At 68.5% G+C, this 26,838-nt stretch overlaps 1 protein-coding gene across 4 annotated transcripts in view; it reads right to left on the bottom strand.

The window, feature by feature from the left end:
* Positions 1–346: 346 nt before the first annotated feature.
* The window catches only part of FBRSL1 (fibrosin like 1), a 37,571-nt gene continuing 11,079 nt past the window's right edge, over positions 347–26,838 (bottom strand). The window contains exons 3-20 of one of the 4 annotated variants that reach the window (XM_080649594.1): positions 24,768–24,872; positions 23,338–23,373; positions 15,356–15,385; positions 9,139–9,184; positions 8,168–8,510; positions 7,804–8,021; positions 7,133–7,201; positions 6,751–6,965; positions 6,107–6,157; positions 5,844–5,939; positions 5,373–5,441; positions 5,230–5,259; positions 5,006–5,077; positions 4,471–4,600; positions 2,768–2,845; positions 2,534–2,617; positions 2,079–2,283; positions 347–1,713 (exon numbers count right to left, since the gene is read on the bottom strand). In XM_080649594.1, coding sequence (XP_080505720.1) covers positions 1,008–1,713; positions 2,079–2,283; positions 2,534–2,617; positions 2,768–2,845; positions 4,471–4,600; positions 5,006–5,077; positions 5,230–5,259; positions 5,373–5,441; positions 5,844–5,939; positions 6,107–6,157; positions 6,751–6,965; positions 7,133–7,201; positions 7,804–8,021; positions 8,168–8,510; positions 9,139–9,184; positions 15,356–15,385; positions 23,338–23,373; positions 24,768–24,872 — 2,583 coding nt within the window. In that variant the 3' untranslated portion in view covers positions 347–1,007. Of the gene's footprint in view, positions 1,714–2,078; positions 2,284–2,533; positions 2,618–2,767; positions 2,846–4,470; positions 4,601–5,005; positions 5,078–5,229; positions 5,260–5,372; positions 5,442–5,843; positions 5,940–6,106; positions 6,158–6,750; positions 6,966–7,037; positions 7,202–7,803; positions 8,022–8,167; positions 8,511–9,138; positions 9,185–15,355; positions 15,386–23,337; positions 23,374–24,767; positions 24,873–26,838 lie in introns of all 4 variants that reach the window. The other 3 variants (XM_080649595.1, XM_080649597.1, XM_080649596.1) reach the window with 3 other exon arrangements.

Genomic DNA, 26,838 nt, shown 5'->3' with positions numbered 1-26,838 from the left:
GGTGATGTCCGTGCGGCTACGCAGGTAACACCGAGACCAGAAGAACCGCCCACGCGAGGTGCTGGCCGGGTGGAGGGAAACGCTGGACAGGCGTTGGCTGATGCCGTCGGAGGAAACAGGAGTCGATTTTTTGTGATCAATGTCGTCTTCGCTTCTAGAACCCTGTTTGTCAGGGGGTTTCTGAGGGTCCCCAGAGGTGCCCGGAGCAGGGGCGCTGCTCCCTCTCCCCACAGCCCCCCGCCCGCCCGCCCGCGGCACTGGCATAGCTGAAGGGTCACCGTGCCCACAGGCGCGGCTGCGTGACCCAGTGAATGACACAGCGCTCTGTAGGGACGTTGTACAAAGTGTGCTTTGACTCAGAATTTAATGACGTCACATATATTAATAGACTATTTACATTTGTTCCATTTGTTCTTTTTTACAAACTGAAAAAAGGAATCTTCTTACACTTCTGCATAATAAGGCAAAAAACCAGGTGTGCACATTAATTATCCTTTTAATATAATATCTGTAACTTCGGTTCCAAGCGCCGAGGGAGGGCCAGGGCTCAGCCTGAGTGGGGGCCTCACAGTGTGTTGGACAAAATGACCGTTTTTTCTCCATAAATAAGACGAAAAAAACAAAACAAAACACCAAAACCCACAAACCCCGGGGCTCTGGGAAAGGATCTGAGGCTGTTAAACCGCAAATCGGAACTAAAAGTTAAAAAGCAAAACTTTTTTTTCCTTTTAAATGTCTAAAGAGCACAAAATTGAAAAAAATACAAATCTATTATAAACGCTTCTCACCTGTGGGAAAAAAATGTACAAACTTGAATTTTCTTCCAAGAGCCTGATCTGGGCTCAGAAAACAGGAGATCGCCCCCCAAAAGCTGAGTGGGGCACCCCGAACCCCAGGCCGCGGGGGCAGGGGCGCCGCCGGGCCGAGGGCCTGTGCTTAGTTCCCGGAGCGGCAGGTGGCGGGGCGGTGGGCGGGGCGGGGCGGGGCCGCACCAGGCGGTTCCGCAGCTACCGCGCCTCCACCTCCGGTGGGTTTCGCGACGGAGAGAAGTCGGGCGCCTCGGGAGCCCCGAGAGGCGTAGTCCTGCTCCTGGGGGGCCCGGGGGACGTGGGGGCCCCGCCCGCGGCCACTAGCGGGGGCGGCGCGCCGAGGGCAGCGGTGGCCGGCGGGGTCCGCGCCAGGAGTCCGTTGTGCAGCGCGGGCCCGAGGCGGGGGTAGTGCAGGGCGCCCAGGTGCGCGGGGGCGGGCAGGTGCGGGGCGGCGCCCAGGTGCGCGGGGGCGGGCAGGTGCGGGGCGGCGCCCAGGTGCGCAGCCCGCAGGCGCTCGGGGCTGTAGTCGTGGGGCTCTCGGTCGCGGTAGAGGCGCTCGGGGAGCTCGAGGGCGGCGGGGCCCGGGGCGGGGACGGCGGGCGGGGCGCGGCGGGGCAGCTCCAGGCCGCGGTAGGTGTCACGCGGCGGCTCCCACGCCAAGCCCAGACGCACGTGGTGCAGGCCCGGGGGCTCGGGGGCGTCGCCGTCCTCCCCGCGCTCCTCCTTCACCTTCACGTCGCCCTCGGGCGGCTTCCCGGTGCCCAGGAGGCCCGCCGGGCGCAGGCGGTCGCTGGGGGCCACCTTGCCGCAGGGGGACTGCGGGCGCGCGGCCGCCGGGGCCTCCCGGGCGGGGGAGCGGCTCGCCTTCACTCGCGGATCGGCCGGGCCCCGGAGCAGGAGGTCCCTGGAGTGACAGACACCCCGCAGTTGCAGGGCGGACAGGCTTCTCCCCAAAGCAAGCTGCCTGCCACCACCCCGCCTCGGCGCAGGGCCTGCCGCGCCCACGAGCTGGTAGTGAAACGCCCGGATACAGGTTCTGGGGAAAGTGGGGCGGGGCCTGGGCGGAGGGGCCTGCGGGAGCCCTTCTCTCCGTACCCGCGGCCAGCCCACCACCCCCGGCTGCCCCAGAGGCCCCCTCCCTCCTGCCCGCTCCTCAGGACAGACCCCCCACGGCTCCTGCCAGATCCCAGGCGGGGTCCTCCCCTGGCCTCCCCCGCTCTGAGGGTCCAGCTTCAGCCCCGGGATGAGCCGTCTCCAGGGCCCACTCACCGCTCCCGAGCCTCCCGGCCCTTGTCAGGCTCTGGGTCGTGGTTGGTCAGGGCTGAGACCCGCTCGGTGTCCACAGGCTTGGGCCAGGGGGGCGGCGTGGGGAAGGACGGGGGCGCCCGGTGCAGCCGGCTCCAGGCCTCCTGGGGGCTGGGCAGGCCGTGCAGTGCGGAGCCCTCCTTGGGGGCAAAGAGGCTGCTGCCTGCAGCTGGGGGGTCGGGCGGCCGGACATGAGGCCAGGGGACTGCCCCCCCCACATAGGGCTGCGGGAGAAGACACACCTCCCGGACCCCAGGTGAGTCCCCAGGGCATTGAGGACAGCAAGTGGGTGCAGCCCAGACCACGTGGGGAAGCCCACAGAGAGGGGGAGAAGGACACGCGTGTGGGTGCAGCCCAGGCCACGTGGGGAAGCCCACGGGGGTGTGGGGGGGAGGACAGCGTGTGGGCAGGTCACTCACTCAGTGCGTGGCTGCCCAGGCCTCCGAAGGCGGCGCTGCCCAGGCTGCCCAGGCCCCCGAAGGTGCTTGTCCTGCCGAAAGGGTCTGCGGGGCAGCGGGCGGGGCTCAGGGCCTGTGTGGCTCCGGCCAGACGCCCTCCCCGTGGCCCCGGGACCCGGCAGGTGCCGGCTGTGCAGCCGGAGGGGCCCAGGTTTTCCGAGGCCACCCCCATCACACGGACCTCGGGGCACCTACCTGCCAGGTGACCTGTGGGCAGGAAGCTGCCGGGATGGGCCGAGGGGCCGAAATGGCTGGCGGCGGGATGGGCAGCACCTGGGGGCAGGGTGGAGCTGGCAGCACCTGTCGGCTCGCTCCAGGGGCTCTGTGTTTCTCTAGGAACCCCCACCCCCTCGCAGGGGGCCAGGCAGCACCCCAGGGGCGCAGGAGGGGTGCACCCCGGGACAGAGGCCGGGCCTTCGTGGGCGGCTCCCAGCGCCCGTGATCGAGACCCTGACAGAAGCGAACGGACGACCCTGGTCACCGGCGGGTTTTGGTCTTGGGCCCGTGGACGTGGCCTGAGTTACGGCTGCAAAAGGCCGCCCCTGAACTGAACCTCGAGACGGCCAGGCGGGGTGCACGCCCTTCACTCCAGGGCGTTTCTGTGAAGACGGTGATGGGGGTCCCCCAGCTCCATCTTTGGGCCCCTAACCATGGACGCTCAGGTTTCCTGCAGGCAACTCCACCCGACACAGCGGGGTCCCGTCCCCACGGCCCTCGGCTACAGTTCAACGCGCATCTCAGTGACTCACAAGCCCAAGAAACCAACCCAGAAGCGAGAACAGTGCTGATGGGAACGGTGTCAGGTGGGGGTGCGGCTGGGAAGGGGGGTAGGGAGGCAGTGGGGGAAGGAGGCAGCGGGGAAAGGGCCACGGTGGACTCAGGACGAGACAGCACGCCTGACCCCGGCCCAGGGCAATGCCCGACAAGCGGAGTGGGCACCCGGAGGGCCCGGCCTGGGCTGAAGAGCGGGACCCGCTGGGGACAGGCAGCTGAGGCTCCAAGCCGCAGAGGCCACGGCCTGGGCCCCACGGAGCATGGCCTGGGGGTGCCCGCAAACAGGGCTGTGGCCACCACGGACCGGGGCGCCCTGGTCTGCAGGATCAGACCCCGGGAGGCCGCTGCTCAGCTGGGTCCGGAGGCCAGCAGAGTGTTGCAAAGTGGCCGACCTGGCGACCCTGCACCCCAGCCCCAGCCAGGTGACCGGGCTGGCCTCCCAGACCCCCACGTGCAAGGGGACAGTGGGGCCGTGAGGGGAGAGAACGGGGAAGGGAGGGACCTTGGAGGTGCCACCCAGGCAGCTGGGAAGGAGGAGCTGTGCCGAGGCCTGTGCTCACACCCAGGCCCGTGGGCGGCTCGGGGGCCGGAGGCCTCGCCTTTCTCTCAGAGGAGGGCTGCTGTGCAAACCCTGTGCCTGAGCTGACCCCCTCGAGCCTGCAGGTGGTCTGTGCACACAGGAGCCTGGGCGCTGGGCCCCGGAGCGGGTGCGTTTGGTGCTGGGAGGACAGGCTCACGCCGCCGCCCCTCAGCCGGCCCACCCCCAGGTCTTCCCTGGGCTACGTGGCTGTCGCTCCCCGGTGACGTCTCAGCGCGTGGTGTGTACGCTGGGTCCTAGTCCCGCTAGGGAGGCCTTGCATCTGGGGTGCACCCGGGGACCCCGACACAATGTGAGTGGTGTGGCTGCCAGCGGGGGGACACGGAGTCCGGGGCAGTTTCTACCTCCAGCGAGAAGCCAAAACCCTCCCTGGGAGGGAGGCTGGCTGGGGAGGGCGTCAGAGACAAGCCCTGGTGGGGGGGCGGGGGGGAGGAGTGCAGGTCCCTCTGGGGCGCGATGGCGGGAGGAGTAACAGGTGTCCCCCCACCCCAGCCGCAGCCCCAGCCCCAGCCCCAGGCGGCCTTACCTGAGCTGGAGAAGAGGGACTGGGCCCGGTCGTGCGGGTAGTGGACTCCGGGGAGCAGGCCCGGGGCGGGGGGCCTGCTGAGCATGTCCAGCTTGGTGCCCACCTCCAGCTTGTGGGGGTCCAGCTGCATCTGCGGGGGACAGAGGTGTCCAGCGTGCTGCCTCACCCCCCTCTCAGGGAACCTTGCTCGGAGCCCCCAGGGCAGGGAGCTGCGCCTGAGCTGGGCCCTCACAGGAGCGCCCCCTGCATTTCAGTCTCGTCTCCTGCTCGTGGCTGCAGCTCAGGTGCCCGCCAGGGCGGGGGTGGGGCACAGGGTCCAAGGCTGCGGGGAGGACGGGACATCGTGGGACCGGCACAGGTGCGTGTCCACCCCACCCACAGGGTCCGCTCCTCCCACCCCCCAGGCCTGGGTCACCTGGGTGACATGGTGGCCCCACCCACACGGTCCTGTCTCCTCCCAGCTCTGCCAGCCCAGCCCAGCCCAGCGCCAGGCGAGGAGGGGGCAACCCCTGGGGGCCGGCAGGGCGGGGCTCACCTTCAGCCTCTGCTGGTGGTGGTAGGTCTGCCAGGCGATCTGCACGTGCACCGCGCACCACTTCCCCGGCTTCTGCGGAGGCGGCGAGCGCTCAGCGGGGCCTCCTCGCCCCCCAGCACCCCTGGGTCCCGGTGTCACAGGGCACCCAGGGCCTGCCAACAGGTACCCAGAGTCCTCCCCGGCCGTGGGCCCTCCCCGCCCCCAGGAGACCTGCCCACGCTCACCCTGACCGCTGTCCGGTACGGCTCGGACACCTGTGGCCGGCAGAAGAGCAAGCGTTAGGTGCGGGTTCTGCCTCGGCCCAGCCCCGGGGGAGGGTGGGGACGCTCCCAGGGAGGGAGGGGCCGCCGGGCCAGCTGCCACCTACCCCGGGGCCCTTCGGCAGCAGGGTGTGGACAGCGCTGGTCCGGCCCGTTACCTCGATGGGGTTTGAAGTCTGAGGGGAGAGGACAGGATGGGAGGCTGTGGAGCCCCAGGCCCGACAGCACCCATTCCTGAGTCGCCCTGCGCGCCGCCCCCGGGGGACCTGGCTTCCCCCCCTGCATCCTGGGCTCAGGGGGAGGAAAAGGCTCTTGATAGTGAGGTGCCGGGGCCAGGGCTGCGGGTGGAGTCACCTGCCCCCCTGACCACGCCCTGCACTGCTCCCCCAGCCCTGAGCACCGCTGTTAAGCTGCTGCCGACTGGGCCCCACTGAGGGTTCGGGGTTTGGCCTCGAGGCTGAGTCCCCCGGGGAGGTGTGTGTGTCCGGTGCTCTCCGCACGCTGCCACCCCTACCCCTGGGGACACCCCCGGGCCTCCCCCCACCAGCCCCAGGCAGCCCCCCAGGAACAGCCGGTACCTTGGGCTGAAAAGCGCCCTGCAGGGATCCAAAGGGACCTGGGTGTGGGAGCAGGGAGGGCAGTCCCGGGATGGAGGGCGGGAAGGACGGGAAAAACTGCAAGAGAGGAAGGGGGGCGTCCAGGCTCCAGCTGAGCACTCGGGTCCTGGGGGACACGCCCAGCCCTCAGGCCCCCTCCTGCATTAGGACTCCGACAAGACCTGTTTAGAAGCACCATCGCCCCCACCCCGCGGCCACACGGGGCCAGAAGCAGGGCCACTCACGTTGGAATGTCGCAGGTAGGGGCTGTCCAGCGTTGGCGTGTACTTGTCAAACTAGAGGGGAAGAGAGTGAAGGGTGAGGCTGGCCCTGCACACCGAGGCCCTCCAGGGGCCCGTACCCCCACCCAGCGGCCCTGAGGTGGCCTGGGTGGCCATCCAGCCTCCTGGGCTGGGCTGCAGCCAGCTGACCAGGGCTCCCCGAAGCACACGCGCCCACCAGGCCTTCTGCTTTGGCAGCCGAGACGGGAGGAGGCGCTGCAGGTGGGGGCATAGAGCCCCGGTGGGGTGGCCCAGCTGGGGCAGAGCCCGGGGGGTGTGGGGTGGGGTGGCGGGGTGGCCTCGTGGCCTCCCCCGACAGAGCAGCTGGATCATGAGGCCAGGCCCTGTGGCCGGGTTCCTGTGGCCACTCAGTCCCGTCAGGGCCGCAGACCTGCTGTCCGGTCGCACACTGAGACGTCCAGGGCCCGTGTGCGGACAGCGGCCCCGAGACCACGTCCCCGTGTGTGAACGTGATGTGCCTGCCCAAGCCCAGGACGGGGGACTAGAGCGAGACCGGGAGGGGACGGAGGCCAGCCGGGCAGAGGGCGGTGTCAGCTGCGTGCAGGTTAGAGTGTGCCTGCCGTGTCCCGCCAGCTGGGCCTACGCACCGGCGGGGGTGCGGCGGGCGGCAGGGCCGGCGTCGGGGGCAGCCCCGCGGGGAAGGGGGCGAGTGTGTGTTGGTGCTGGTGTGTGTGTTGGTGTGTGTGTTGGTGCTGGTGGAACTCCGCCCGCAGCAGAGCCGCCGGGCCCAGGGGGGCGCCGGGCCGCTCAGCGCTCTGGACCAGAAAACGCGCGTTCAGCTCTTGCCTGAGCAGCTCGCGATCTACAAGAGAAAAAGAGAGAGAGACAGAGGCGCGTCGGCCGCGGGCTCGGGCGGGGCGAGGCGGATAGTCACCTGGCACTCCCGGGTTCGGCAGGCCAAGCCGTGGTGGCCGCTCGCTAGGTGCGGGCCCCAGGGTGGAGGTAAGAGAGGGGCCTGTGACCAAGTACCAATCAGAATCCCCGCATGAGGCTGGCAATACATGATTGGCGGGCTGAATGAGATCAACAGGCTGGCATCTAAAGGCAAGAGAGAAGACCGTGAGCCTGGACCACGGCCGCGGGCACCTGCCGGGCTGGGCCACCCTGACCCTGACCCTGATCCTGACCCTGACCCTGTCCTCCCTCCCGGCACTGAGCTGTCCCAGCCGGCCTGCCGGCTCCGATGTTTACAAAGACCGGACAGGAGACCCGTGGAGAAACAGGAGTGACCTAAACCCGACCCCAAGGGGCACCTGCCAGAAGCAAGCAGGGAGGGGGCCCCTGTTCATCTCAGACCCCTCGGCTGCACCGGGGGACCTCGCCCCAATAGGGATGGAGCAGGAAGGGCCAGCAGGCTCTGGGCAGCTCCAGCCCCCGCCCCCGCCGCCTGGCCAGCCCGGCAAGGGCTCCGGGTGGAGCAGGCCGTGTCTGCACGCAGCCCACCTGTGCGCACAGAGGCCTGGCAGTGGGACCCTGGGGAAGGCACCCTCTGGGCCACGGGCGCTGGGGGCTCTGGTCAGGCAGCACTGGGCCTGGCGCAGGGAGAGGCTGTGCCTTGGGGGCTGCACCCCTCCCCCAGCCTGTCCGGCCACCTGCCCAGGAGTGAGCCTCACAGGGAGGGGGCGGTGACCCGGACCTACCGGCGGGGTGTCCCGGGAGGACCAGGCTGTTGGCCGGCAGCGCCGGGGGCGGGGGCAGTGTCGCGGGGGCGGCGAACATGGCCGCGTGGTGCTGGTGCTGGGCCTGGGAGCGGAGCGCCAGGTGTGAGGTAGACAGGTGCGCGCCCGGCCCGAGCGGCGACAGGGACGCGTGCTTCGCGAGCCCCAGGCTGGCGCTGCTGCTGACGCTGCTGCTCCTGCTGTAGGGATGGGGGGCTCAGTGTCAGCGATTGAGGGCGCCCCTACCTGCCAGCCTGTCCCCGGGTCTGTGCCCAGGCCCCGCCCCCGACCTGCCTGGCCCACCCCTGGTCTGCGCCCCGCCCACACGGGCCAGGCCAGGGCCTACCTGAGGCCCAGCAGGCTGTTGTGCGCAGCCTGGCCGTGGCCGTGGCCGTGGCTGTGGCAGTGGCCGTGGAAAGCGCCCAGGGGGAGAGGCACGTGTGTCGGGAGCGGAGCCCGGGGCTGCGGGGGCGCAGGCGGCGGCTGCGGGGTGAGGCGGGGCAGGGCGAGGGCTTCCTTCTTGATCAGCGGGCTGGCAGGGGCGCCGGGCACTGGGCCAGAGGAGGGCACGGGGCTGCGCACGGAGGGCAGGAAGGGCAGCTCGGTGCTCAGCTCGCGGCTGCGCTCCAGGCCCGAGATCTTGGGTGCCAGCCCGGCCTTGGCCTCCGACGTCTCGCCTAGCGTGGGGCCTGTGGAGAGAGGCCCCCGGAATGAGCCTGTGAGCCCCACATTTAATGCGGCCCACAGCCTGCGAGGTCACGGCCGGCGCCCAGCCCCCAACGCCCACTTCCGGGGCCAGCGGAGGGGCGGGCACAGGCCCGAGAGGTCCTGCAGCAACCCCAGCTCGGGATGCTGTGGCCCCATTTTACAGCCGCCCCGCAACTCCGTAATTCCTGGCTCTGGGTTCAAGTGACCAGCCAGGGACCCGTTGCCGCGGCTGCTGCTGCAGGTCCCACAGACCTGCTCCCATCGGATGGGCCTCCCGGCAAAGGGGCTCTTTTCTGTGCTGCGCCCAGCCAGGCCTGACAGGACACTGCACCTGCCTGTCCACGCAGGGCCGCGGGCTCGGGGCAGGTGAGCCGAGGGGGAGTCCGTGGCATCCGGCGACCAGCCCACGGGGAACGCCGGCAGCTGGCCGGTGCCCAGGGCAGGGCCACCTGGCTCTGACGGAGACCACGTTCCCTGCTTCCCCGTCTTTCCTCGCGACTTTCTCTGGGGGACACAGCCTCACTCCCCACGGGGCCCAGCAGGCCCCTGCTGACCCCGGAGCATCCGGTCCCTCCCCAGAGGCTGGGCCAGGCCACGGGGTGCCCTTACCTTTCTCGGCTGCCGGGGCAAAGAGCTTCTCAGAGCCCACAGATGCCTGGAAGAGAGAGGAGGGTCAGAGGAGAGGGTAGAGGCCCCGAGCTCTGCCCTGGCGCCCACAGCCCCCACGTGGGAGGGTGGCCAAGCCCAGGCCCGGCTGCCAGCACAGGGCCACACAGGACACGCGGCCGTGCTCAGCGGCAGCCAGGACTGCAGGACACGGCCCGCCATGCCTCAGCCCTCCTGCACCGGCATGCCACAGGCCTGGGGACCATGGCACAGTGCTGGGCGCAGTGCCCAGGGCGGCGTGGACGACTGGGTTGGGCAAAGAGGAACGTCCCGCCCTCGCCACCTCCTCCTGGGAGGCAGCCACGGAGGGCAGTCGGGGTCGGGACGCGGCCCTCGATGTCTGGCAGGAGCCCCCGTAGACCTGTATCCCCGGCTGCTTGTTTTCGAACACCTTCCTGGAGAGGTGAGCGCCATACGGTTACCGCCGAAGGCGTACAGCTGACGGGGTCCAGTGCCGAGCAGCCCTCACCGTGACCAGTGCCCACGTTCTCGTCGCCCTCCCTCTGCTGGGTCTGCAGACGCTCCCACCCTGGGCTTTCGGGTGCACGAGGCAGCCCGGGGCTGCTGTGGGTGGGCTGAGTGACGTGCCAAAGGTGCACCCCACGAGGGCATCCCCAAAACTGGACCAGGAAGAAAGTCAGCAAATGCAGTCCTGAACACGCGCTGACGACAGGAGGGCACGACCCCGGTTGGCACAAAGGTGGGAGGGTGTCCGCCAGGGAGGGGACAGCACAGGCCCCAGCCCTCTACCCGACTGAGGGGGGCAGTGGAGGGTCCGAGCCCACCTGTGACTCTCACCCCCCCACAGGACACAGGCTCAGTCCATCCTGCACGGGCCCACTGCTGTGACCTCTTCCCGTTTGTTTGTCTTTTCCGGCACCTTCCACATGGTGAGTAGCAGCTGGTAGGTTAGAGCCCTGCTGAGTGCCCATGGGGGTGGGGGGCTACCTGAGCTGGGGTCTGCAGGGGAGGTGGGTGGGGTGTCAGCCCTGGGGCAGGGCATGCCCGCCTGCCCTCCCAGTCCCAGGCCCCTTCCCTCGGGCAAGCGCGTGGCGGCCTCTTCCCTGTCTTCAGGGTCCCCGGCCTGAGACACTGCCACGGGCTCCCCATCTCTGGTGCTGATGGCAATGAACTGATGAGCTCGGGCCAGCTGGTAGCTGTCACCTTCCTGGGCTGGGCCCTGGGTGGGAGGTGCTGGAGGGAGGGAGGGGCTGAAGCCCTGCTCCCGACCCCAAGACAGTGGCCAGGTCTGTGGGAGCTGGGGGAGGGGGTGCGGGGGAGGGGAGCTGGTGTGAGAGTGGGTGTGGTGTGAGAGCATCACTGGCCAGCAGCCAGGTCAGAGGGCACTGCAGACCAGTCCCTCAGAAAGCCCAGGTCGGGGTTGGGGTCAGTGCATCCAAGGCCGCAGGCTTCCGCCCCCCAGTTCTGGTTCAGCTCAAGGACCCAGCCCAGAACACCAGACCCTGGGCCAGGAGGTGGTGCCCAGGGCCAGGAGAGCCAGGGGAGTGAGGGCAGGGGTGGGGAGGGGCACCCTCCAGCCCCTGGGATGCGGTCCTGGCCGAGGCTGCTCCCCCAGCTCCGGCGGTCCCCACGTCCCGCGGCCGAAGTTAAAGTTTGCTCAGGGAAGCCGAGGGACCCCGGGTCTGCAGGGGCCCTGGGCAGGGACAGGCGGGCCCCCCCAGAGGCTTGGCACCTGGCGGGCCCAGCCACGCCCATGTGGAGGTGGTGGCCCCTCCCAGCGTGTGCACAGAGGCCGCCTGCACCCAGGTCCTGGGCCCTTTCTATTCTGCAGGGACCCGACCTGGGACAGTCACTTCCCGGGATTATCTACTGAGACAGGACCCGACCGGGAGCGGCAGCCACGTCCTTCCCCAGCCCCGGCCTGAGCCGGCTGGGGCGGGTCACTCCAGGTCAATGTGCAGGCGGGAGGGAGGTCCCCGGCTGCAGGGTCAGGGCAGCACCGACTTTCCTGGGCGAGATCCCTGGCGGCCACCGCGCTTTGTCTGGAGGACCCGACCGGCTGGGCAGCCTCGGAGGAAACACGCGGCACGGGCTCGCTGGCCGCGCCCCGCCCCGCCCAGACAAAGAACTCCGCCTCGGGCAGGGCAGGGCAGGGCTGCGGCCCGGGACCGGGTGGCCAGCCTGCGCCGGGGCGCAGACAAAGGCGCGCCCCCCCACTACGCCAGGCCCCGCCTCCGCCGCCGGGCCCCCCAGCGCCTGGCTGCCCGGGCCCCCAGCCCGACTGCACCCGGCTCCTGAGAGAGACGGGGACGCAGCACGGGGGGCCCCTCCTGCATCTGCTGCTCTCTGGACCCGGCCCCCCCGAGTCCTGGGTCCTTCCCCGAAGCCACTGCCGCGAACTCACCGCGGGCGCCCGGGGGCCGGCGCGCTCCGCAGGCGATCGCAGCGAGTCCTTCGGCCGGAGCAGGAGCCGGGAGGCACGGATGCGGGCAGCGGAGCCCGGGTCCCCCCACCCCGAACTCGGCCTGTCGGGGTGCCCCTCCCACGCCCTCCTAGCCGGCGCCGAGGCCGGGGGCGCAGGTCCGCCGCGCCGCTGGGGCTCGGGGTGCTCTGCGATGCTCGGGGCCCCAGGCCCGTCGGGCGCGGCGAGGGGCCCGCGGCGGAGGGCGCACCGCTGGTGGGCACGGGCGGAGGCGATGAGCGCGGCGGGCGGGGCGGAGGCGGGGCGCGGGCAGGCCCGACTAATCCAGCCCCGAGGCGCGGATCTGCCCGCCGGGCTGCTGCTCGTCCCGCGCGGTCGCCACCCCATCGCCGCTACCAGCTCAGGGCACCCAGCAAGGCGAGTACTGTGTGGCCGACGCCTCCCGGCTCAGGGCGAGTATGGACGCTCCTACGCCCAGTGTACCGAGGGGGAAACTGAGTCAGGGAGCAGCGAGGTCAGTGGCTGGGGCTGGAAGGATGACAGCGCTCCACACCTGTCCTATGCCAGCTCCGCCCCCCTGCGCCTGGGTTTCACCGTCTCCCTGGCGGGGATGCAAGGGGGAGACACCAGCAGGCAGACACCCGGGCCCTGGCGGGCAGAAGCCGGTCCCACCCCACTCCAGAGCAGCAGGCAGGGCCAGGCCACCCTGCGGGGGGTGTGGAGAAACCCACGCCGGTCACTGGGATGGAGGGTGCCCACCTCTAAGCTGCTGTGGCCGCGAAGCCGCTGCCCCCGCCTGTCGTGGGAGGACACCCCCTGCCTGAGGAGGTGGACCTTGCTCAGCTCATCCCAGGCCAGGGGCTCGGGTCAGGGCCCGAATACTCTCCGTCCCAGGCACAGGCACCCTGAGGGCCCAGTGAGCAAAGGAACAGGCTCCGAGGAGGGGTCTGGCTGCGGGAGGCTGGCGGGGCAGGCCTAACTGCTGTCCACGGAGGGCCCAGCCCGTTCCCGCAGCCCAGGGGCTGGCAGAGGCCGAGCGCTGGGAGCATGGCTTGGCAAGGCGTCTGGCAGAGGCCGGACAGACAGACATGGCTTGAGGGCGGGCTGTGGCCACAGGCAGGGGATGGAAAAGGAGTGCTGGCCAGCCAGCCACCTGGCCGGGCCACTTGGGCAGACGGCAGGCAGCCAGCCCAGGCCCAGCTGGCCACCTAATGAGCCCCACACCGTTGTTCACCCCAGGTTCTTCCGACAGAAAAGCAGTCAGACACGAACCCCCGTGTGGCGGGCCGGCCATTGGGCTGCACAGGGGCCTCCCCACAGGAGGGGGTGGGAGGCCCACAGCGGCCGAGAGGACTGGGGTGGGGGTGGGAGGTCTGCAGCACTGACTGGACAGCGGGGTCACGGGCGGGGCCTGGTGCATCGGGGGGGGGGGGGGCGGGCGGGCATTCCCAGGGGAGGCTGCAAAGAGGTTTGTCTTCTGTCTGCATGCCAGCCTCCAGGGCTGCTGCTGGCTGAGGGGGAACCTCAGACCCTGGCAGGTTTGGGACAAGCGGACTGGCCAGAAGCACAGAGCCCAGGCCTTCCTGTTGCCCATCCAGAGGCCCTGGGGGCTGCCCGCCTGCCTGCTGTCCCCATGCCCAGCACCTGCTGGGTCTGTGCAGACAGACCCAGGGCACAGAGCAGCCCCCCGCTCTCTTGCCCACCCGACCCGCACATCCAGCTGCCCCTTCTCCTGGCCTGTCCCCGCCCCCCCTCCCCGAGCAGCCACGGTGCTTCTGACCGCTGGTTCTGGCCCTCTGTGCGTCAGGGAACGGGACAAGCCAGCCTGTCCAACTCTGTGGGCATGAGTCCCAAGGGCCCAGTGAGGGTCGGGAGGTGCCCTGTGGGTGCCGAGCAGCTGCTTGAGGCCAGGCACTGCTGCTGGCGATGCTGGCCTCCCCTCCCGCGCCCTCAGTCACGTACTGGAAATGCCTGGAGTCACTTGCCTTCCTGCCTGCACCAGCCCCCCAGCCCCAGATCCGTGAACGGCCTCACCTGGCCGGTGCCCGAGAAAGGAAGTTGGGGTGCCCAGAGGGCAGAGGCCCTTCTCTCTGCCTGGGGCGGGGGGTCCTCACAGGTCAGCTGCAGTGGGGAGAGCAGGAGGGGGGCCTGCTTGATGGGCCTGGAGGGGTTGCTCGCTGCCAGAGACCAAGCCGGGGAAAGGAGGGCGGGAACTCGGCTCTCTTGCCACCCAGCTGCTCACCACCCCCCATCTGGGACCAACAGTGTCCACGGAGGATGCTGAGGGGCTGGGCCACGGGCCGCACGGTGCTCCTGCAGCGGGAGGCCAAGCCCTGAGGACCCTCGGCGAGGCCGTGCGTGCGGCAGGCACCTCCCGGTGGTGGCGCTGGATGCACTTGGAACAAGACCTGACCTTCATGCTGTGACTCACGCCACGTGGCCCACCTGGGCCCACCCTCTGCTCCAGCCCACGGGACGCCTGCACCCTCGTCCCTGCCTCGCCGTGCAGAGGGCCAGCCCTCATGATCAACGGAGCAGGAAACTGGTGCACCAGCTGCCTCCGCAGACCCAGACGAGACTGAGGGTGGGAGCCACGGCGACAGACAGGAGCTTGAGGCCCATGGACTGGGCAGGCCAGCCTGCAGGCCCACAGCTGCTGTCACTGTCGAATTGGGTTTCTGTTACAGCACGGCCTCCTGACTGAGGGGGTGGCTGGCCCCTGCACCCCAAAGCCAGGAGGGTGGGCTGGGAGTCAGAGTTCTGTGAGGGATGTGTCCTGGCTGGACCCCAGGGTGCCGGGAGAAACTGGCCACGACCAGCACTGACAGGGCTAGGCAGGCGGAGCCTGTGGGCAGCAGCCGTAGTGCCGGCCGAGGGGCCCGTGGACAGAGCCGCCAGCAGCCTCAGGAGCCCTCAGAGCAGCCCTTGGCTTCAGGGAGCATTTCCGAAGAGCGGGTTCAATTAAAGGAGGTGCTGACGGCGATGCTCCCGCTCAGCCCTCTCCCCAGGTGCCCAATCGGACTCATTACAGACGGGGTGACAGCTCCTCGCAAAGACACGTCCCAGCACCCAGGCGCTGCGGGCAGTGGGGACCCACAGGGTGGTGGAGGGGAGGGCCCTGGCCACCTCTGCCACCTTCCCCGCGGGCCAGACCACAGCGACGACCCCTCTCAGGGCTTCGGGGCCGGCTCCCCTTGGAGGCCCGTCCCGGGCATCTCAGACCTCGCCTGTCCACACGCCCTCCGTCCCCTCCCAGGCCGTGGGATAAAACACTCGCTCTCGGCTGCCCCCCATGGCTGTCCCGGGCCCGGCACCCTCCGCAGCCCGTGCAGCCCTCTCCACACCTGCAGGGGCTTGTCCACTGAGCACCGGGACGACCGCCCGCCCGCCCACAGCTGGGACAGAGCCTGCAGACACGGCTGGGACACGGGTACGCGGAGCCGAGAGCCACATACCAGACCTCCCAACAGCACTCACTCCGTTTCACAGAACCTGCCCCAACAGCAGGCCCTGCTCAGCGGGCCCCCCAGTCCGCCTCCCGCAAAGCGCCCGCAGGCACATCGTCCCAGCCCCCCCGGAGGCCCCACAGGCACGAGGGGTCCCAGCCCGCCCGCCTCACCACCTGCGGCTCCTCAGGGGGACATTCGCTTGCTCGCCGGCCCAGGTCCCAGCTGTGTGACCAGGTGCCCCTGCCCCCACAGGAGACCCAGGACCTTTCTGCCAGGTCTCCAGGGCCACCTGTGGGCCGAGCCAGCTGGGGGATCCGGCAGGGCTTACCTTGTCGTCCCCGTCACTCTCGCTGTCACACTGTGGGGAGAGAGAGGGGAGTTAGCGCCCACGAGCCCCCCACGTGGCCAGGCGAGTTCACGGGAGGCCACAGGGCTCAGGCCAGAGTGGAGGGGTGTGGGGAGGACGGGGAGGCTCTGCAGACCCGCTCCCGACTCGGAGCTCGGGCTGCAGGGCCCCCTCACCCCCGGCCCAGCGGGCCAGCCTCGGGCAGCTGAGCTCTGAAGGAGGCAAGGAGGGCGAGACCCCTGGGGAAGATGGGTCAGGACAGGCCTGGCCAGAGGCGCCGCCAGCAGGGCGGGGGCCGGGTGCCCACCCACTTGCCCGGAAGCCGTGCCGAGTGGAGAGTGCCCCACGTCACCAGTGCAGCAGGACCGTGATAAACAAACAAGCCCGTTTCTCCTCGACAGCCAGCAGAGCTTTCAGAGAAAGACTGTTCTAGAAGCCACAGCAATTCCCCCAAAAGGACACAAAGGAAAGCTCTTCCCAGCAACTGCAATTAGGACACGCTCCCCGGGGTGCTGGCCCCGCCCCACGGCTGCGTGATGGCCACTAACCCAGGCCACCGGGCGCTGTGGTGGCACGGGACGTGTAGGCCAGTCTCCTCCACAGGAGCAGGGGTGGGGAGAGCCGGGGGGCGGGGGGGGCACAGCGGGAAGGCAGGGAGAGCACGGAGAGGTGGGCGGGGACATCGCTGCTCCGGAGCAGGAGGGAGAGTTGGGGTGGTGATGGCCCCTCAGGATGGTCCTGTGCCGGCTGGGAGAGGGGGTGGGGACCTGGGGTCCTGGCCTGTGGGGTGTCAGGAACCCCTGACAACGCAGCCGCTGGTGGAGCTGCCAAGACCCCCCAATCCGGCCTCTTCCTGCTTAATCAGCGGCTCTAAGACCTGGAGGGGAAACGCACGCCATCAAGCCGTCCAGGCCTCCGCGCTCACGCCTGTCACTGGCCCAGAACCACCCGGGCCCTTTCCTGTCTCTCCCCACAGCCCTGGACGTCCTCGGTGTCACCGGGAGAGCCTAATCACCCACATCACGGAGCGGGAGGGTGCTCTCCGGCGAACGAGCACATGGACCCTATAATTAACCGCAGCACACGCCTGTCAGCCAGCACGGCTGCAGGAATTCGCGTTATTAAGTCCTACAGGATTAACGTTTAACTGCAGTGGGGTTGGAGCTGAACGAGGCAATTAATCAGGGCAAGGAGGGAGAGGTCTGTCTTCCAGGACCTGCCTGCAAGGGGTGACCTTCAGGGGTCAGGCTGGGCTGGGCGGCCCTGGGGAGAGTCCCTCCCCTGTGGGTGGGGGTCTGTGGAGGAAGGGCAGACCCCAGGGGATGTGGGCTCTGGGGCGATGCCGGCTCTGGTTCTGTGCTGCCCTCTGTGCTGTGCAGCCTGGTCTCTGTGCCTCTGTTGATGCTTCTGCAAACCAGAGACAATAGCCCACATACCGGGCTGGTGTGTGGCCTAGAGGAGTGGATACAGGCAAAGGCCAGGACAGTGCTGGGTGTGGACTCAGCATGACATAGTGATGGCATCTTCATCACATGACCTCCATCACCACCATCACCACCACGACCTCCATCACCACCACGACCACCATCACCACCACGACCTCCATCACCACCACCATGACCTCCATCACCATCATGACCTCCATCACCACCATCACCATCACTACCTCCATCACCATCATGACCATCACCACCATGACCTCCATCACCATGACCTCCATCACCACCATGACCATCAGCACCACCACCTCCATCCAGTGGGGCCTGGCAGAGACACCCTAGACAGTGTCTGCTCGCCTGGAGCACCTGCGCATCTGTGCCTCACCCCACCACTGGCCTGCATGGGGTGGAGACACTGATCCAGTCACCAGCAGCAACAGAAACGGGCCTCCTTCCGTGTGAGCGTTAATCACCGCTCCCAGCAGCCTGGAGGAAGGCCCCGTCTCCCGTTCCTCAAAGGCATGGAAATGCACGCTGAGCCCTGGGCTCCCTCCGCTGCTGCAGCATCTGGCCGGCCCGAGACGCCTGTGGGTGGGGGGAGGGCCGGGTCTCCGTGGAGCAGTGCGACAGAGGGGCCAGGGGGCTGTGCTGCGGGTGGTCAGGGCCCCTCCCAGCTCCCCCCAGTTGATCCCCCTCAATCCAGGAACAAGGGCTGAGGGGCAGTCACAGCCAGACCAGCCTGGGACCCTCTCCCACTCAGCCCTGTCCCTGCAAAGGCCCCGGCAGCTGAAACCACAAACACCAAAGGACGCCAGGCCTGCGTGTGAGCAGAAGAAGCCGGGACACTCTGCTCGCTGCTGAGCGTGGGGGCCAGAGATCCAGCTGCTGACCGGCTGGTGCTGATGCCATGCCCTGGGGTACCCACGTGGCCTGAGGCCCCGGAGAACCCCAGGCAGCACAAGTTCTTGGTGTGGGCAGTGTTCGCTGAGCGTGTCTTCTTCCTCACGTGTGCCACATATGAGCCCACAGGCCTGTGTGTGTGCATGTCCCCAGACATGTCGAGGCATGAGGCGTGCTCTGAGGCCTCTCACATGTAGGCACCTGAGCATCTACCCCCAGTGTCTGGGCAGGTGTCCCAGTGTGTGCGCGGCATCTGGGCACTCAGGTGACCTGCCATGGGGCCACGTGTCCCCACGCGTGTGGCTGGGAGTGCAGTGGGCCTCAGCACATGAGCTCCTGCATATCCAACACTGCTCCTGGAAGGACGTGGGGGAAGGAGAGTACCCGCCCATCCGTGGAGACCCCCTGCCGTCCACCAGTCTGTTGGGCTGTGGGGCAGAGGCCACCTGAGTGGCTCAGCGGGGGCGGGGCTGGAGCAGCAGGAGGGGTGGTGGGGAAAGGCCCGTTTCAGCTGGCCTGTGTGGCTGGCAGGAGGGGGCAGGAGACAGGGCCCCTGGCATCCGGCTGGTGGGGGAACCACCGCGGACCCACGGGCTTACAATGGGGGACTGAGGCAGCGGTTGGGCACCACACAGCGACTCCTGACTCCTGCGTGGCGGCTGGGAGGGGACTGAGGCCCGGGTGTCGCCCAAGGGCCCGGCCCCTCGGAGCAGGAAGTCAGGCTGCGCCCCATTCGTCATGCAGAACCCCAGGAGCGTCCCGCGAGCCCGGCTCACTCGGCCAAGGCACTTTCTGCGGGTGCTTAGGCGGCAAAGCAGGCAGAGCACCGGTCACCCCGAGAGCGAGCCAGAGGCCATGCAGCGGAGAGCCCAGCGCAGGGCCTGTCCCAGGTGGGCCAGCGGGGACGAGGGCTGCCGTCGGCCTGGCCAGGGCCTTCCCTAACGGTCGCGAGGCCCACCCCTCACCGCCAGCCCCTCAGCCCTCAGCCCCGGGAGGCGGGGCCAGCCTGCGCCGTGCCCCACGTCACTCCCGAGGCAAACCTGACATCTCCGTGTCCCCACAGGCCCAGGGCCCCACTGGGACTAGGACACAACACACATACAGAGACACGTGCACTCAGTCACACGCGTGTGATGGGCAGGGTCTGCCTGGGCCCGTGTGCCGCTCCTCCATGCACTCTGCTCTGCCCCCTCTAACCCCTCCTGTCCCCAGGGCCTCCTCCGCAGCTGCCAGGAGAGACTCCTGGGTTTTCCTCAACCTTCGGGCTTGGGGCCTGGGCAGCGCTGGCTGCCGCGAGACTCAACAAGTGCGTGGGGACGGCCAACCGTCGCCACCCCAGTGCCTTGTGGTAGGGCCTGCTACGCTCAGGGGCCAGGCCTCCGGGACAGACTGGAGGCTGACACCAAGCCCACCTCCCCCCCCCCCCCCCCCCCCGTTCGCAGCTCCCCCACAGCCCGCGGGGCCAGGACAGTTAATGGGCCTGTGTCACAGAGTGAGTAAAACACGGCCCGGCCTGCGCCCCAGCTGACCTGCAGCAGAGTCGACTGTGTTAATACATTCTCGTGTTGTCAGGCTCGAAGCGTAACTGCCTATGAATTATTTATCGACACAGAAGTCTTACCCAGAGCAGCGCTGGCATGAACCCCCCCCTCGGAGCCCCGCGGCCCAGCCTGCCCCTCCAGCTGGGGCTCCTGCTCCAGGGACAGGCCACGGCTCAGGCACAGGGCGGCTCGGTGGGTCCGAAGCTGGTGGGGCCACACTGCAGGGCGAGGCCCACGCGGGCACCCTCCCACCCAGGGCCTTGGCCTCTGGGCGCGCGCGTGCGCGTCTGGGTGGCTTCTCCTGCCAAGTGATAGAGCTCAGGTCCGCGGCCCACCGACCGCCTGACCCCTCACCGCTCAGTGGGAGCGGGGGGCTGGGGCACACCTGGCCTCCCTGTCACGGGCCGGCTCCCAGGGACGTGGGGCGTTTAAAGACGTTGGAAATGCCGACCCATGGTTTTCTCACAAACAAACGCGTGCCCTCCTGCCCCTCCATCCAGCCCTCGCTCAGCCGGGCACAGGCACCTGCTCCCACCAGGACCGCGGCTGAGACCTTCCTGCTGCGTCCGCCGGGGCCCCTCCACACCGGGGGCCCTCCACACCGGGGCCCTCCACACCGGGGCCCTCCACACCGGGGCCCCTCCACACCGGGGCCCTCCACACCGGGGTCCCTCCACACCGGGGCCCCTCCACACCGGGGTCCCTCCACACCGGGGTCCCTCCACACCGGGGCCCTCCACACCGGGGCCCCTCCACACCGGGGCCCCTCCACACCGGGGCCCCTCCACACCGGGGCCCTCCACACCCGGGCCCCTCCACACCGGGGCCCTCCACACCGGGGCCCCTCACACCGGGGCCCCTCCACACCGGGCACCCCGCCTGCTGGCTGGTCTCCGCCTGAGCCCCGAGCAGGTTGCCTGCTTTTAGTCTGCTCCGTCTGGGGGTGCACAGCGTTCCCCGCTCAGACCTCCTTCAGGGGGACCAGCTCCCTGCACCTGAGGGGGACCCCCGGGCTCAGGGCCTTGCTGGCTCCTGGCCTTCCCTTGCACTCACTGGCTTTATTCACCATCTTCTCCTTTTTCTGTTTTTGTTAATCCTCACCCAAGGGTATTTTTTCCATTGACTTTTAGAGAGAGAGGGGGAGAGACGGAGAAACATCGATGGGAGAGAGACACATCAACTGGTTGCCTCCTGCACGCACCCCGACCGGGGCTGGGGTTCGAACCTGCAACCCCCAGGTACATGCCCTTGACCAGGAATTGAACCCGTGACCCTTTGGTGCGCGAGCCGGCGTTCTAACCACTGGCCAGGTCACCATTTTCTCCTTTAGACCTTGAGCCCGCCCCCCCCCCCCCGCTCCCCCCCGCCTGCAAGGGCCGTGGCGTTTGGCTCCTTCCCGGGAGGCACTGCGGGAGGAGGCGGGAGGTGCATCTTTGTTTCACATGCAACTGCAGGCTGACAGCAGCGGGCACCACGGGGGGCAGGGCAGGTGCTGGGATGGAGGGGTGCCACAGGTCTGGGGCGGGTACTGGGCAGATGGGCCCGGCTTCCTCCTGATGGGGACAAGGTTCTGGGGAGATAGTCCTGGGGTGGAGGGGACCTCAGGGACTAAGGGGGGCTGGGCCTGCCCCGCTCTGGCCTCAGCTGGGAGCTCAGCCCCGAGAGGGCCCTCCCGATGGTGGTGCCCCCACATCCTCATCTAGAGGTTGTAGGGTCGTCACTGGTGACAACGTCCACCTTGAAGCTGTGAGGACGGAGGAGACTGCCCGGCTGGGTCACCACAGGTCAGAGGTCACCACATCCCAGGCATCAGGGCTGTTGCCCTGTCCCCCACCCCCACTCTGGTCCTCCTGTGTAGAGTAGGGGCGGGGGGGGCAGGTGCTTGGGGTGGGGCGGGGGGGGAGCCAGGTTCCTGAGGGGGGTGGGGGGGGCCAGGTGCCTGAGGGAGCAGGGGGGGCCAGGTGCCCGAGGGGGGCGGAGGGACCAGGTTCCTGAGGGGGCTGGGGGGGGGGGGCCCAGGTGCCTGAGGGGTCGGGGGGGCCAGGTGCCTGAGGGGTCGGGGGGGCCAGGTGCCTGAGGGGGCTGGGGGGCCAAGTGCCTGAGGGGGGCGGGGGGCCATGCTGCTTCTGGCCCTCACAGCCTCTAGATCCCCATTTCTGTTTCATAGGGAAGCCCCCAGGCCTCTGTGTCTGCGAAGGCAAATCACGTGTCCTCGGTTGCAAGCAACGGGATTAGGAGAGTTCCTCTCTGACTCCTACGAGGCTGACAAGCCTCTGAGGTCTGTGCGGGGCGGCCCGAGCGTCTGGGACAGGAGCTGCTGAGGATGCACAGTAGCTGGGGATTTGCTGGGGGAAATCTGGGCAAATGGAACCCCTTGAGTGTCGTCTCTGAGCCAGGTCAGAGGGCAAATGCCCAACGTTGCCTAGATTGGGACGCTGCTGGGCAGGGCAAGGGGGGACAACCACACACACGCACAGGTGACACGGGGCACACGGGTCTCACAGACATACGGACACGTGGCACGCCTGCAGAATGACAGTCACACACACAGGTGCATCCACACCACACCCAGACACTTACATGCAGATACATATGTGGGGCATGCACACACCCACTCACATATGCATGCGCATCTGCTACATCCACAGACACACATGCAGAGGGGCCCGGAACAGCAGGTGGCCCAGAGACAATTAAAACTTCTAGGTGCAGGCAAACACGGCCCCAGCAGGGCCACACGAAGATGTGCACGTGATAGACACGTCAACATGCCAGCACACGACATACCAGCCACATGTGCGCGCACAAACGCACACACACGCGCACACACACAGAGAGGGGCCCAGCCTGAGGGCACGCTGCAGCCGAAAGGCTCCCTGGTGGCGTGCTGGGGTGCTGAGCAGGGTCACCTGGGCCGGGCCCCCAGCTCTGGGGAGACGGCCTCACCTGCTTCCACTTCTGAGGGCCAGGCTCCCGCCTGCAACCCCAGGCCAAGTGGACAGGAGGGCCCCAGGGCCCGGCAGGGAGTGAGGGACACGCCTGCCCCCCAGGCCTAACGCACCCCCACGCCCTGGCCTAAGCAGAAGGGCGGCCACGTCCCTGCCACCACCGGGGCTCCCCCAGCGGCCGTGGGGGTTAAGCGCAAGCAGCTGGCACGCTAATTACGGTTCTTCTCCGAGAACCCAGGCAGCGTCCGTCCGGGAGGAGGCCGCGGGGACCACACAGCGACTGGGCGGCAGAGGGGCCCTGGTCTCCGAGGTGGCAGGAAGCTCCTCGGGGACCCACGGGACCCAGGCACACCCCCGCCCCGCCTGCTGCTGGGCGTGCCGGCCCCCCACTCTCCCGGTCACCGCCCCGGCTCTCCCATCTGGCTGGCATCACACACGGGTCACCGACGCCTCCCTCCCGGATCTGCTGCCTGTGCTGCTGGGGCCAGGCCCTGGCACGGCTCCCAGTGACTGCAGTGGGGGGGGGGGCCAGGCGCCAGCGGTGACCGGTGACCGTGAGGACTGACATGCACCAGGCTGCAGAGGAGGGTGGGTCCTTCCCTGGAACACGGCCGGTGCGGAGGGCTGCTGGGGCTAATGGGTCAGTCACACCCTATAAAGCCGCCCTGCAGCTCTGAGCTTGGTAAATCCGGGGGGGCCGCCGGCCACCAGCCGCACCTGGCTTTCACCTGGCACCCGGCTTCCGGGAGCTCTCGGCCTGCTGGTACTTCAGGGAAATGGGATAATGTCCGGGGGGGCAGGCTGTTCCCCAAGGACGGGATTGGGGGCCAGAAGGGGAGCCCTGCCCAGCCAGCCTGCCCAGGCCAAGCCAGGTGCTGGGGAGGCGGGGGGGGGGGCTGTCACTGGGGAGCGGTGCTCCATGCCCAGGACCCCCAAGTCCAGGTGCCACCCGACAGGACCTCTCCCTCGGAGCCTCCGCCCACTCGGCCCATCTCCAGCCCCGTGCACCCCCCCTTCGGGCCAGCTCTGCCAGCAAGACCACCCTGGGGTCCGCCCTGGGCAGGGTTCAGATGGGGGCTCCGGAGGGGACAGGACATGCAGGAGAGGGACAGAGGGTAGGGGGTGGGGGGACTTACGGAATAGCCTCTGCCCGACACGGCCTGTGCTGAGCTCTGCGGAAGAAAGAGGACATCCGTAACCAGGGTAACCAGGGTCGCAGCCCCGCCACCACCCGCCCTCTGAGGCCCACCCCAGGGCCCCGTCTGAACCGTCAGGGCAACCCTGTCCCTGGGCGTCGATGCCGTGACCCTGAGACAGGCCCCGAGACCACACCCGGCCCTGGCGGGAACCATGGGTTCGGGTCAGGACCGAGGGCACAGCTGAGCCTCACAGCCCCAGGGCCCCATTCGGCCTTCGCCGGGGACCTGGATGTGGCCAGCCATCACCTCCACACAGAGGCGGCAAAGCCTCACGTCCCTCAACTCTGAGCCAGGTGTCGGCCCCGAAGAGGCCCCGAGTTCCAACGTGGCTCTGTCCTCGTGGGGCCAGCCCGCCCAGGGCCACATGCCTTCGGGGACACCCCTCTGTGCCTGCCAGCCTGCCCATTGTCACCCCCAGCCTCGGAGACGGGGGAGGACGAGGGCGCGGGAAGGCTTTCGGGAGGACTGGACGGGGACCTCCGGCCTCGGAGTCAGGGTGAGCTGTGGCCCGAAGGCCGTGGGAGGAAGTGGTTCAGAGGTGGGTCTCACCCCTGCCTCCCAGGGAGGCCCCCCAGGCTGACCCCAAGGCACAGGCTGGCGGGATGGGGCTCAGGGGGACCCGCAGACAGGGCCTGGAGCACACTGGGCAGAGCCGAGTGCTCCCTTCCAGCCTGGGCTGCAGCTGCGGGACCCCCTCCCAGGCAGACCCTGCCAGGTCCTCACTCGGCTCCTGGGGTCCCTGCTGGGCGGAGTTCACCCGGGCAGCCCTCCCTGGAGCCAGAGTCCACTTCCCGCCTCCAGGCCGACACTCAGAGCTGGAACGAGGGCGGCCGCGGCCGACAGTTACTGGCCTATTTCCCATCTTGTGGGAAAGAGCAAGCAGGCAATCAGGCGCTCCCCAGGCCTCCATTTAAATGATAATGAGGACAACTCACTCCTTCAGCCTCCAGGGCGGTCACGCCTGCAGCTGGGGGTCCAGTCTGGGCCTCCACCAGGGCTCCTCCCTCCCTAGGGCCCTGAGCTCAGGGACCTCCTTCCAGGACAGCGAAGGCGGCTCCAGCCTCAGGCCACCTCAGCACCAGGCTGAGGCCAGCGGCCACCCCTGCCCACCACCCCAAGTCCCAGCCACTTCGCTCCCAGAGCCCCTGCCTCCAGTCCAGTCCTGCCACCAGAGTGTCCAGCCTGTGCCTGCCGCTGGACAGAGGGCCCCCAGCCGACCCTCACCCCGCCACACAGCCTCCACCGGCTCCTGCCAGCCTCGGTCCCCCCTCCTGGCAGAGCCCTGGTGAGTGAGAAGCTGTTTGCTGAGCGGCTGGCGGGTCTGCGGAAGGAAGGCTGCCCCAGGCTCCGTGCGTCTGGGTACTCACGTCGCTGAGCTGGTCCCGGGAGGCGCTGAGCCGGGAGCTGGTGGCTTCGCGGAAGCCCTCGTCCTCGCTGTGGTGGTCGCCCCCTCTGGACAGGGCAGCCTTCACCTGGGGACAGAGACAGGGCTCAGCAAGCCGCCTGAGCCCCTGCACCGCCCGCTGCGGGGAGGGGGCAGTCAGGGTCAGGCCCCAGCTCCACCCGAGGGGGCGCCCAGGGAGGGGCAGGTAGGGGGCACGCTGCCCAGCTGTGTGGAGCCCAGACAGGAAGCAGACGCCTGGGAGACAAGGCTCAAGGACAGGAGTCTGCAGCTGGCTCTGTCCCCTCCCCGGTGGCTGCCACACCCCCTTCCCTACACCAAGCAAAGTGGCAACTCCTCCCCTCTCTCCAGACCCCCCACAGCCCCAGGCTGGCGTCAGGCTGCAGGGCGGGTGTGGACGGACGGCCACAGGCTGTGTGACCCAGGGCCATCACTCAGCCTCTCTGTGCCTGTCCTGTCACCGCCACAGCTCCTGCTCCTCACACAAAAGCCTCCCTGGACACCTGGTGCCCAGTTCACGGGAGGAGCAGAGATCCGTGGAGTTTAAGTGGCAACGATACAAATGTATTTGGACTGACTTCAGGGAGGAAGGGAGAGCAGAGGGAGAGAGAGAATCACTGACTGGCTGCCTCCCGCAGGCCCCACACTGGGGATCAAGCCTGCAACCCCAGCACGTGCCTTGACCGGAACCGAACCCTGACCTCCTGGTTCATAGGTTGATGCTCGACCCCTGAGCCACGCGGGCTCGCACTTTTCTTTTTACTTGGAAATAACTAACCTCACAAACAGGTGGGGACACGACCCACATCCCAGCCCTGACCCTCACCCTCCCACGCCCAGGAAGCCGCAGGGCCTTGCGTCCAGCTCCCTGTGTCCCGGTCCCATCGCCTCCCGCCCGCCTGGCCTCCCTCTGTCCCTCAGCTTTGTCTGCTTCCACCGGGATGTCGGGCACACTCAGAGGCCAAGCCAAGCCTCCCTCGGCGAATCTGACCGAGGCGGTGGCGACCCGTCCCAGATGCTGCCCACGTCCCACAGACCAGCACAGAGGGCGGCATGCCAGGGACAGCAGGGACCACAGAGGAACCCGGAGCCCATCGCCAGCCCCCAGCTACCTCCCGCGTGAGGAGGGGCTGGGGCGGGAACCACTCACACCCATAGGAGCCCAGCACCCAGCGTGGTTCTGAGACTTCAAATCAACTCACTGGTCCTGCGGGAGGAACGGCACGACCCATCCTGCAGGGGGCAAACCGAGGCGCTGGGCTGATTTCGCCCAAGGCCACACAGCCAGCCCGTGGCACGGATGGGAACCTTCCGGAAGGACTCCACCAGCCCATCTGGCAACTGTCTTATGATTAGAAAACCCCAAACACGGCAGACAAGCTGACAGGGCAGACGGGTGTGGGGCGGAGCACGGAAGGGCCGACACGCACCCAGAACTCTCCCACGGCCATCGCCCTGTCCCCAGTGAGGCTTGAATCTCGGGGTTCCAGGGCTGGTGGGGGTGCAGGTGAGAAATGGGGCAGTCAGCACCCAGGGCAGGGAGGGCCTGGAGGTGGGCAGAGGGTATGGGAGCTGAACCACAGGCGAAGTCAGCCCCAGGAAGGCAGAGGAGGGCAGGCGGGGAGGGAGGTCAGGCCACCAAGGGCCTTGTGGGGTGGGTGTGGGACTCGGGACTCGGGGCTTGACCCTGACTGAGGGCGGAAGGAACCTCCCAGAACCAATGGGCTCCTCAGAGGAGCCTCAGGGCGGGAGATGGGCACCCAGCGAGGAGGCCCGGAGGGGAGGCTGCTGTGCTGGGAGCAGGGGGGCAGGGGGGCAGGGGGGCAGGGGAGCAGGGGAGCAGGGGGGCAGGGCTCTAACTGCCGAAGGGCCAGAACTTCAGAGCGGCCTGTAACCGGGCCCTGAGACCCTCCAGGGCTCAGGCGGTGCCATCTCAGGCTCCCACCCAGCCCCGGGGCAGACTTCCTGCCAGCTCCCTCGGGCAAGGGCGGGGCTGGATGTGGCACTATCTCCCTCACAACAGCCTGGCTTTGGTG

The sequence above is a fragment of the Plecotus auritus genome (assembly GCF_963455305.1).
Source record: "Plecotus auritus genome assembly, chromosome: 13".
Lineage (NCBI taxonomy): Eukaryota > Metazoa > Chordata > Mammalia > Chiroptera > Vespertilionidae > Plecotus > Plecotus auritus.
Note: the sequence above shows the minus strand (reverse complement) of the source record. Positions and strands in the feature narration are given on the sequence as shown.